This window comes from Cupressus sempervirens, chromosome 2, assembly GCF_028749045.1.
Source record: "Cupressus sempervirens isolate cs-2001-9-10 chromosome 2, ASM2874904v1, whole genome shotgun sequence".
Classification (NCBI taxonomy): Eukaryota; Viridiplantae; Streptophyta; class Pinopsida; order Cupressales; family Cupressaceae; genus Cupressus; species Cupressus sempervirens.
This window is the reverse complement of record NC_143119.1, coordinates 319,891,918-319,904,674: the sequence shown is the minus strand read 5'-3', so window position 1 is coordinate 319,904,674 and position 12,757 is coordinate 319,891,918. Positions and strand designations below refer to the sequence as shown.

Here is a 12,757-nt window from a genome sequence, read left to right as displayed (position 1 = left end):
AGAGAAAAGGAAACTGCAATAGATTGTTAAAGAATATTTCACCCATTCTATTAAAGATATCAGACTCACATAATTATATGATAGACTTGGATAACACTCTAAAGAGTACCCATGAATGAAGAGCTACATGTCACTCAAACATCATTTGACATCGCAACAAGTTTAGCGATCAAGTATATAGGTCAGATCCAATAAAATCTACATCTAATCAACTGGGTCATCACAGAGAAACACAAGAGAAGCTCTACACTCTTTGAGATACAATGCTTTCTATCCACAATAATAGGAATTATCCAAGGACATATATAAGAGGCAGAGATATTGTTATCCATTGACTCGTGGATACCATCAAAGATATGGAGAGTTGACTACCATAAATCACAAGTCATATAGTGACACTTAAGAACTTCTTCTAGTCATGGAAAATACTTGGATGTTGTAAAGGCATGATACCCAAACATTTTATGACCCTTTTTTATTGATGGAAAAAAGGGGGGAGAAGATAGAAGAACAAGGGGAGACAAAGAAAATAGAAAAGGATAGACAACATAGAAGATATAAGAACATGAGGAGATAATGTAGAAAAGAGTAGGAGATGGAAACATGCCAAAAAGGGAGAGGATGGAAGAAGATATGAAAAAGGGTAAGATGACTCTAAGGGGAAGCTGACCATACTAAGGGAAAGATATAAAGGAAATGAAAAGAGAACTAAGTATAGGCAAACAAACATAGGGGGAGTCACAAAGGTAAGTGACAAAGGAAATGGCTAAGTCCATTTACTAGTGAAGATTCTACTAGTATGAATCCCAACAACCTAAAGCACAAAGGATATCAAGTTAAGAAGGATCGTTAGTTTTTCCATCAATGCTAAAGGGGTAGATTATTGAACCTATGAGTCTCATTGGCATTACGAAGGACAGTTGGTGTTGTAAACTCTTTACACACCAACATGTTGCCATTAACTTGCAACTAGTCAAGAGAAGTATACCATCTCATAAGTGCCAATAGACATCCACATCAGTCTGCATAGGAGATGAAGAGGAGACAAAGACTATTGTAGTTAGCATTAAGAGTTATCACTGTGACATGGTACAAGAAGACATGAAAAACATTCAAATGAGATTAGCATTCTAACAAAATGACAAAAAGTAGAAAGGAAAAAGGAGTTGAGGATAGACCTAGAGCAGACTGGCAGAGCTCTTAGTCTAGAATCTATGACATAGGTGTCATGGGTTGTTTGTAAACCACTCAACAACGTAAATTATATTTTGAATTCACTAGTTTGAGAGCGATAATTTTGTAAGGTTTTGAAACCTAGAAATATAAGATATCATACATTTAAAAAATGGTATATATGGTGTATAGATTTACAAGTATGTGTGAAAAGAGACGAGAAGTGTAAGAAGATGCGCTGAACCAATTTGAAAGAAGAAGGGAATGAAGAACAAGTGTTGTCAAATGAAGTAACAAAGTGAAATGAAACATCAACCAAAACCAACTTTGTGCACTATAGACAAGAGAAAGCGAGAAAAGAGAAGAGTGTTAGGATCAAGCATAGACAAAAATAATGATTACATGATAATATAACCAATTTTAGAAAATAATAAATCACATAGAAGATAACACAGAAGATAACACAAGACAAGGATTTAGCGTGGTTCACCCAATCCCTAGGCTACGTCCACCAACAACAAGTTCAATCTTATTATTATCAAGTGATTACAATCCACAATCCCTTACAACTCAATATCACCACAAGAAGCTACAATATCATCATACATTATGAAATCCCTAACCCCAATCCATTTTATGCAAGCTTTTACTGCTTACAAAATTAGGGCTAGAATAAGTCATCCAATAGGAAAAATAGTAGCGAATGCCTTTTATAATAACAAGGTCATCTTTGGCTTCGGGGGCGCTGCCCTTGAAAACCCCCTACAGGGGCGTTGCCCCTCAACCCACCATGTACTATGATAGGGAGCACACCTAGGGCTCTACCCCAAGACCTCACAAGAAGTGTTGTCCCTTGACCCCATCTTGTGGGCACTGACCCAAAACCTCATAATAATACTCTGGAGGGAAACCGCACCAAATAAAGTGGGAGAAGTTAACCTCTGAGTCTAGTTAGGCTCCACATCACAACAAAGACTAGTGATACAAAGACTATAACAATGATCATCCAAGTGGAAAGAGAAGATCAAGTTATCTTTTAAGGCATACATTGGAGATCTATGAAGCAAGGTGTCTCACTTATTCTAAACCACATTTGGTTTCTCTCTAGTCATTGTAATAATTTTGTAGCCTCTTAACCAAACATGATTGAACAATAGCAAGCATTTGATGAATCCTCTAACAAGGTGTCTCTCAGAAGGAGTCCTAAAACCCTATAACAAGGTATCCTTAACAAGGTGATCGTAATCCTACTCTGATGTGTTCCCAAAAGGAAAAAGTTGTATCTCTTAACTGGGCAACCTTTCAACTGCAAGTATAGTTTTCTTTTCATCGAGGATTTCCACGTACAAAATCCATGTGTCCATTGATGAATACTTTTATAAATGTGAGTTTACATACTTCTACTTTATTGCATTTATAGTTGTGTTAGTGTTTAACTGGTTATTGTTCAGTGTATTTGAAACAGTTAAAAAGATAACCGATTTTGGAGGTAGTAGTGAATCACCCCCCTCTTAGTATCTGTTTGGACCAACAACTACATCCAAAGGCACAACTAATTTTTCCTTTGTGTATCATCCTAATTGTAAATACACTCCTTTATCTGAATCTTTACCCATGGTGTTGATGAAGTTGATTAATGAGCTAACATTAAGAAACCATAAGTATAAATAAATAGGGAGAAAGAGAATCCCCTTAGCGATGACCCTTGGAAGTTCCAAATAACTCATACAACTCACCATTGATAATAACTGAGAAGGACAAAGAAGTAACATTTCTCGTCATCCAACTCTTGACTGAAACCAAAAGCGATGAGGTTTATTTGCAAAAAAATACCACTTAGGTATATCATGAGCTTTGACTATATCAAGCTTGATGAACATAGATTTCACCTTAGATGATATCATCAAGTGAATGGCATCTAAATCATTCACCACCCAATCTAGAATTTGTGCCCCTATCAGAAACCCCCTCTTCATTTGAGATCAAAGTTGGGGGTTAAGTGTTGAGCCTTTTAATAATTAGTTTATTAATAATTTGGTAGGCCATATTACATAGAGAGATAGAGTGATGATAATCTATTAATCAACATAATTCATATACAATTAAGTGTCAAAAATAAATTAATTATATAATAATATTATTTAAATAATTTAAATATTTCATTTTTTACAAACACATCTAAAATAAATAATAAAATTTTAAAATATGATGAAGTTAGAAAGGCAAAAATCTAAAGCTCGATAGCTATTTAAACTCAAAATAGACAATAAATCTTCCTAAAAGAAAAATTAAAATTAAAATGATTGCTAAATTGGAGAAAAATTAATTAATTAATTAAATTAATCAATAAATCATGATAATGGCAATCTTATTTTTGTCTACTTCTTTAATACTTGTAGACATTTATGACAATCTATAGATATTTCAAAATGACACCCCCCCCCCGCTTTCCACACACAAAAAGCTATTTTGTCAATGCTCTACATATAAGTTTAAACTATATATTCATTTGTGAATTTATTATTACATAAAAGATAACCTATTTAAAATTAGTGAGGAACAAAAAAAATATAAAGTATGTAATTTACATTATTACAAAGGTTAAATTTTACGTTTATGAATGAGTTTAGAATTTTTACTCTAGCCAAGACTAGATGAAGCTATAAGGGAAGGACCTTATCCTTGACATGAATGCATAACAATCCAAACTCATAGGTATAGTTCAATTATGAATCACAGAGCTTATAGGCACAATCATATGATCACAATAATCTAACCAGATCTGAAATTTAATGACATTACAAAACTCATTTGAATTTGATATTTATTGCTAAAAGCTGATATAAACTAGATAATATCAATGATGAATAAGCCACTCTAATACTATTAAAATATAATATACATATCAAAACGTGTTGGGATATTCTACAATTTATAAAAGAATCCAAAAAGCAACTAAAACAGTAATAAACAGCTGCTAAACAGCAATGAGAATCTCCCGAAGGCTAATGTTAACAAGACAAGGTGTACATATTCTTAATATGAATTCAATCACCCTACAGATGACATTACACTCAACGTTGATGTTTATGTGTTCACATGGAGAAATGCTCAATTTTTATGGTGGATACCGTCGATAAGAGAAAGTAGCCAAAAACAGGCATTCTCTAGTGCAATCTGCACGCCATTATCTAATATCAGAATATGATCCCTAATAACATCGTTCTCTATTTTAGTATTGTGATGAAAAAACCGATGCACACACATGCAGAAATAAGAAGGTGAAGAGGTGTTCAACGCACGTGCATTCCTCCATGGCAAGCATTGTGACACTAATTCTAATACTTTGCCAAGTTTCATACATACAATGTTTGACCAGAAAAGACTTTCCCCAAGGATTTGTCTTTGGCACAGCTTCTTCAGCTTACCAGGTATGTAAAACTACTCTGAGTTTTCTTTTTTTGCTCCCTTATTTCTCTCTCTCTTTTAATGGAATTCTCTCTATGTTTATCTGGTTTTACAGTATGAAGGAGCAGCCATGGAAGAGGGGCGAGGTCCAAGCATATGGGATACATTTTCCCATCAATCTGGTAAGTATATATATATACACACACTTGGACTAAAGCTTCAACCTTGTGGGCAATGGGCATCCCATTTAATTGAATTTTGTGTGTGGTTTTCAATTTCAACTTCACAGGTAATATAGCGGATTCCACCACTGGAGATGTTGCAATTGATGAGTACCATCGATATAAGGTCTTTGAAGCCCTTTAACACTTTGTTTATCTATATATGGAAGAAGAAGCTTGGCAAGATGTTTTCCATTTCTTAATTGTTTTTCAAAATTTGGCAGGAAGACATAGATCTCATGGTTGACATGGGGGTGGATGCTTACAGATTTTCCATCTCCTGGTCTCGTATATTACCCAGTAAGAATCATACCTCCACACTCTATAAAATTCTGTAAATTTTTGGATTTTGATTAGCTATAGTCACTAAAGCTCTGCCTCTGCAACCCATTTACAGATGGCAGTGGAAGCATTAACCAGGAGGGCATTAACTATTACAACAGACTGATTGATGCTCTTGTGGAGAAAGGTTTCCTATTCTATCTTTAAGTTGAAATGAAAAGCTAATGAACTCAACAAATTTATGTATGGTGTTTATATTCTGTTCTCTTTTTCTATGTTTACTTTGAAATGAAAAGCTAATGAACTCAAGACATTTATGTATGGTGTTTCTGTCATATAAACAGGGATTGAGCCTTATGTAACTTTGTATCACTGGGACCTTCCTCAAGCTCTACAGGACTCCTACCAAGGCTGGCTTAGTTCCAAAATCATGTATGTATAAATAATTTTTTCACCATACCATATAGCACTACAATGTTTATATGTCATTTCAAGGCTGCAATAAATCTTCACAAATTACAGTCAATTAAGTTATCCTTGAAAAGAGATGCTAACGAATATTCTGAAAAGAAAAGAAAATTCAAGACCTTTTTATAATTTTCCTGTAAACATTTGGTCTCTGATGTTGGTGCTAGCAAGCTTTGGTGTCATGGTTAGCTGGTTAATTTTATTTGAAGGAGTTAGAAGACTGCAACTTTCATTTTTACGCTTACTTTAGATTAGCTACAGTCCTGTCAGGTAATTTCTCTAGTTGACCATAAAACTGGCTGAACCTGAAAAAAATGTTGCAACTCAACCTGGAACCCCTAGAATACCCAATTCCCTTATCACCTTATCCACATAGAGTTGTCTTATTTTTCCCTTATCACCTTATTCCAATTTCCTTATCACCTTATCTACATAAAGTTGTCTCTATTTTAAAATAGAAAAAATTTAGAAAGTGTATATTAAATATAACCGGACGCTTAAACATCAGGCACTAAGCTTCATTCTAATATTAAAAGTGTTAAATAGTCAAAGTCGACTTTTTTTTTTCAAACTTAATTTTCTCCTTAGTGTGTGATGTTTAAGGGTGAACAAATATAACTAATTGTTGTTGATAATAGTATAGTGTGATAATTAAGTAATGGTAGTGGTTTTTTATTGATGAGGTTCAAATCTTATTGGAATAGTATTGTTGAATGTTTAAACAAAGGTGAGGTCCTTCATTTTTAGTAGTTCAAAATTTTAGATCAAAAAAATTTATTCCTTAAGAAATGTAAATGATAAATAAATAAGAGATATTTTCTACAGCAAGTAAAATTGTGATATTGTTATCGTGATTCAATTGTGTAGTTTTTTCAGTCAAATTCTTTGACCCATGTTTCATGAGTAGTGATTCAGAAGAACTCATCTCTCATGAGAATGAATGTAACACTTAGCACTCATTGTATTTAGGTGATGCTCACAGAGGTGAAGCATCAGGACTTCAAGAGAGGTCACCCATTCTAATTCAGCTTGAGTGCACTCAATTATGAAGTCTCCTCCATGATTGTACTTGCTCTACTTGCAACCTTATTTCTCATAAGGCACAATACTTGATGAAGGTTTTGCAAATGTGGTTGCAAGTAGAGGGGATTTATCCATGGAGGAAACTCGGTAGTTAAGCGTGCTCAATCTTGAGTAGTAATGGGATGGATGACCTCCCAAAAAATCCCAGTGCTTCACTTTGGCGAGCATCACCTAGATGTAGTGAGTGCTAGATGGTCCATTCATTCTCATGAGAAATGAGTTCTTGTGATTTACTACTCATAAAACATAGATCAATGAAATGAGTTCTTGTGATTTACTACTCATAAAACATAGGTCAATGAAAAAGATGATGCAGAATGAAAGCTAATTTGATAGAATCTTAATGAATGTACTCTTATGTTGTGGCAGCGGGGACTATGCAAACTTTGCAGATATATGTTTTTCAACATTTGGAGACAGGGTAAAGCACTGGCTTACATTCAACGAGCCTCATGGATTTTCAATTTCTGGATATGACCTTGGAATAGAGGCCCCTGGAAGATGTTCAATCGATATTCCCATTGTCAACCACGGTGGTTGCAAATTGGGAAATTCATCCACTGAACCATACATTGTTGCTCATAATGTGTTGCTCTCACATGCTGCTGCAGTTCATACATATAGAACCAAATATACTGTAAGTTTATTGGCTTTCTCTTTCAACCCATCTTTCAGAAACCTCAACCAAATAGATGAAGTTCTAGACGGGTTGTTCATACTACTGCAATGAACTCTTTCATTCCAAATTACAAGCCAATTGTTTATATACATTGAAAGAGTCCCGATAGATTTTTGGTCTCATCAGATCATCTGATCTGTTTTATTATATTTATTTTGCTTGGAACGCAGAATCAATAGGTGGTAGATATTATATTTACTCACACTCTTTATATTAAAGGAGAAGACTCTTGAACATGATTCAAATATTTGTGTTAGATATTACTCTGTTAATGTTCAGTACTATTAAAAGTATAGTATTAGTAGTTGAAACTTTGTAGTTGTTTATGATATAAGTGAATAAAATGTATTTTTTAGATCTAAAACGTAACCAATCATGTACATATCTCTCACAGATTAAATATTCTTGTTATTTCTGTGAATCAGAAAACCCAAGGAGGTTCAATAGGGATTGCTTTCGATGTTTTCTGGTACGAGCCATTGTCAAATTCAAGCAGCGACATTGAGGCAGCACAAATAGCTCAAGACTTCCAGCTTGGATGGTAAAAAACACATATGAAATAACTTTCTCATTTTACAGAATTGAATCTCACAACAATAAAAAAAGCATGAAAACTGATACATACAGGTTCATGGACCCAATATACTTTGGAGACTACCCTGCTTCCATGAGAGAGAGAGTAGGCGAGAGATTGCCTGTATTCAACAAGACCCAATCTGATATGGTAAAAGGTTCCTTGGACTTTGTAGGAGTAAACCACTACAGCTCCTTTTATGCAGCAAACATCAGCGTGATTAGAAATCTTCTCCCCGGTGGCACCACTGACACTTTTCTAGATGCAGGGGTCGTTCCTTTCCGTAAGTAACACCATCCCCTCTCTCCAATTCATTTCTTTTCTACCAAGAACAAGAATCTTTCATCATTGACTGTAATTGCTTTTTCTTATATTCTTTTTCATTTTATGAATGGATTTCAAAAATATGATTTGAAACATTGATACAATAGAATTCAGAAATAATTATGCAACATTACGAATTATAAAAATCTGATATTAATCTCTGATTATGTTATGACAGCGTGGAAGGGAACCCAACCTATTGGAGATCCGGTATGTGAATCTGTTGACTTCTTTTATGGAAGCCTCGCAGAATGTTTCTTGATTTCTATGGCAGCCATTCTTTAAGGAAAAATTTAAGTTTGGAAAAATAAGTCAATTTTGACTATTTAACACTTTTAATTTAAGAATCAAGCTTTAGTATGATGTTTAAGTGGTCCTGTTTTGACCTATAGAATGGGGGGCTAAATATCTGAATTTCAATCATTTTGAATGACAGGGTCCAACGATGTGGCAATATGTTGTTCCGTGGGGAATTCGGAAACTGATGAACTACATAAAGCAACGCTACAGTAATCCACTGGTTATCATCACAGAGAATGGTAACAGATGACAATGTTTATGATTATCTATTTGTCTTGTGTATGATTTAAGCCTTCCATACAAAAAAACAAGAAAAAAACATTGTTTTGGGTACACTGTTAATGCAGGGACGGCTGAAAAGGACGATCCCCTGTTGCCAATGCCTGCTAAGTTGGATGATGAGAAGAGAATAGAGTACCATCAGGGCTATATGTCTAACCTCTCTGCCGCCATAACGTAAGTGCACCCAAATTGTTATGTTACATGGAAATTTATGGGTTTTTTTAAATTTAATCTTATAAGAAAAATTTATATGTGTTTTGAATTATATTTTATTGATGGTAGATCATAAGATACAATTAAAATTTTGATAGAAAAATAATTTATACAATTAAGTTAATAAATAATAATAAATTATAGACTAGACTGATTATTTTATGTTTCCAACTTAGATGTTGTCAATGTTCCATAAGGAATAATGTTGTAAATGTGGTTTTATGCATTGCAGTGAAGATGATTGCAATGTTCAAGGGTACTTTGTATGGTCTCTAATAGATAATTGGGAATGGATTTCGGGTTTTACGATGAGATTTGGAGTCTACTATGTGGATTACAATGATAATCTCAAGAGATATCCCAAGGCTTCTCTAACTTGGTTCAAACAATTCCTTCAACATTGATCACTTGTCTTAATGGACATTTCTTACTTATCATTATGTTTGCTAATATATTCTCTGCAATTTCAAGTTCTGAATTTTCTTGTAAAGAGTAGATGTGAATTGCAAATAAGTTTCCAAAGTCTAATGTGATGTTTGGACTTGGAGATGTAATTTATATAATTTATAATTAATTTTAAAAACAAATTAAAATATTGTGTAAAATTACATATATTTTAATTACAATAATATATAGAAAAGGGTTCTAGTCCATTTGATTAAATTCAGTTATTAATGTCAATAAAGTGAGTCATAAAGGCTCAAATCTTGAAAGGTTTGATTTGACTACATTTCATTCTTGTGTGATATTAATAGATTGCTTAACTCAACTATTGACAATTTAACTAAGTGAGAACTTTTGATTTAGACATGTATTCAACACTATATAAAAGCAAAGATGCAATATCTTTATAATCAATTTGTTTCTATTGAAAAAAAGAAAAAGAAAACATGATCTTCTACCATTCAAATTTAATGAATATAAATAGAAAGTGTGAACACTTTCATTGGAATTATCCTTCTATTTTAAAAAAAGGGCTATTATTGGTATTAGAAAAGTACAAGATTTGACTTTACTACAAACCAAGGGAACATAAATACTTGTATTAACCAACTCATAAACAAGATAGGATTGAAGGGTAACTAACAAACAATAAATTTACCTACATCATTATGAGTCAAGACTAGAAATTGATTAAATTGCCCTCATTGCTTGACTATATTTCTTTTAGGGAGCAAATGATGTTTGATCGTTAATCTTTATCTTTAGTTTCCTTATTGACTATTCTAAATTCTATTTCTTGTTTGTTTTCCTATCCTAGAGAAAAATCATTTCTTTCATAGAACTTTTGAATGAAGAACTTTTCACTTAGCATTTTATTTAGTCTATACAGATTACATGGGAATATTACAGATCAAACAATTTGGAGTATTATTGAACATAAAAATAAGGAATCGTACTTGAATCGAGTACGATGGATTGCAAGGGCTTTACTTATATGGAAAAATATCATATTGCATGCATTCTCATTGGGGGTTTAGAATGGGAAAAAATGGTGCAATATATTGCCTATATTGGGGGAGGTGGGGAATTGAGAGGGATTAGAGGAAAAGGGGTGTGTGAGCTATTGGGCGAGTATAAACGGGGGATGACAAAAAATGATTTTTGGGAAATATTTTTTTAAAATAGGGGCACTCTTTAGTATGCTACAAATTCACGTGATATGACTTAGGTTCACTAAGTGAAGCCTCCATGTGATGGGTAAGGTAAAATGGATATGGCCAATGTGATATCTACTTATAACTATCATGGGAAATAACTTAGACTTGTGAATCCAAGTGGAAAGGTTCCCAATACTTGTAACCATTTACTGGACATCCCATATAAACATACATATATATGATAGTTGAAGCACACATTATCTCCCCGAATAAGGGGCACACCATCAAATTATGAAAATAATCAAATAAGCATGCATGTGCATAATTAAGTGAAATAATAATCAACATACTAAATATACTATAATAATATTATAATTGTCTCATAAAGCACATCCAATACTCATGCCAATACAAAATGAATGTGATAACCTTTATAAAAGAATACTAGTGTAGTTATATGAATCAAGTCTCAAAATATACACCCCAAAATGCAAATGTGCAGTTATTAAATTCATATGTTGATTGTAGCAAGTCAAGGATTTTTAGGGAGAATCTAATAAGGTTTTTCATTTTACAATGAGTAATAGTCTATAGTACATACAATGTTTTATTTACTTTCAATGATTTTTTGGTAAGGATATTGGTAATGATGACATGTAGAATTTTTTGTTAGGAAATCGATGCACTTTTGGAATGGTTGTTGGTTTCTTGTGAAGCTCTTGCTTCTATCTTTATATTGTAGTGAGAGTTTGACATCTTTGATTTTATTGATAAAAGATGCGTGATATTTCATATTCACAACTTGTGGATTGTCACTTGAATCTTCCCTTAGGAATCTCTTAATATTGAGTTATTTGATTGTGTTAGGTCCATGAAGGATTTTCAGTTAGGAGGTGGTTATAATGATTCCTAGAGAGATTGGTTACATGCTTCTATAGGAGATTTGGTTATGATATAGATTCTTCATTTAATCACAAATGGTTCTCTTCATGTGGCTCAAATATGGTGACATTGTAGTTTTTAATCATGAATTTGAGTATTTGGAAAGAAGTTGACTTGTGATATGTCTTCAATACCATATGATATCTTATGAGATGTTAGTTCATGATGTCATGTTTATATTCTTTATTCTATACTTACAAGTTTAATTTTGATCTTGTGTGATTCTTTTTGAATGTAAGTGTTATTCATTTTCTTGAAGCTTCATAGTTTTGTAGGGTTCCATTTGAATTAGCATGGATTGATGGTAGCTGTTAATGGAGACTAAATATACTTGGTTGAGATTACATGATCTTTTATTTTCGCAAAACATGTGTTGAGATGGTTATTCTTTCCAACGAGGATTATAGCAAATTAAAGATGAAAGATCATACACCTAGTTATGAATATGAATCAATTATGAAATTAAGGATAAGATGCCATTTGTTGTAAACTTTGATTTCTTAGTGTTATTTTCACATGTCAATTATTAGATCAAACTCTTAGTCTATTTGATAGGTGAATGATTGTGAGATTTTGTTTGCCCTATTATCATATACATTATTATTTTTATCATATAGATTCCCATGTGAGTTAGTCTTGAATGCATATATTACAAGGAATTATTAAGAAGAATATGCATTATTTCATAGATATTCATTTTTCTTGTTTTGGTCTTCATCTATGGCTCTATTTTTGAGGAATTATTTGGAGAAGAAAAAGAAATGATTTATGGATTTGGGCATATAACCTTTTTTGTAAAAATGATTGGTATTGAGTGTCATGTTTACACAATGTTACATATAGGAATAAGTGATGCAAATCCCTCTCTTGAAAGAGTAATGAAGTCATTCCCAAGGTTCTTAGTGGTCATTGTACAACTATGTAGAGACTTGATAGAAAATAATGTGAAAATCACAAAGAGGCCTTTGCTAATTCATTTTTTGAGTAGGATGAACCACATAATTAAAGAATGCCTTTTTATATATTTTGATTTACGAATCTAACATGAAAATCTAAATTAAATTCTCCCATGAATTTTTAATTTAACCCTATTTGAAAAATAATTCAAAAGATAAAGGTAATGAGAGATTTTTTAAAAAAAACTAAAATAAATTACTAACAAACATCAACAACAATGATTTAACTTATGTATTAAATGCCAGATAAA

The 12,757-nt window shown here is 32.8% G+C and overlaps 1 protein-coding gene across 1 annotated transcript; it reads left to right on the top strand.

Moving 5' to 3' along the window:
• The first annotated feature begins 891 nt into the window (after positions 1-891).
• LOC149572398 (beta-glucosidase 40-like) lies at positions 892-9,411 on the top strand. Its single transcript, XM_089815832.1, has 14 exons — positions 892-919; positions 4,558-4,604; positions 4,697-4,763; positions 4,871-4,929; positions 5,027-5,102; positions 5,200-5,271; positions 5,429-5,516; positions 7,005-7,272; positions 7,740-7,855; positions 7,942-8,171; positions 8,391-8,422; positions 8,649-8,751; positions 8,860-8,968; positions 9,240-9,411. The coding sequence occupies exons 1-14, from the start codon at positions 892-894 to the stop codon at positions 9,409-9,411; spliced, it is 1,467 nt and encodes a 488-aa protein (XP_089671958.1).
• Positions 9,412-12,757: the final 3,346 nt, after the last annotated feature.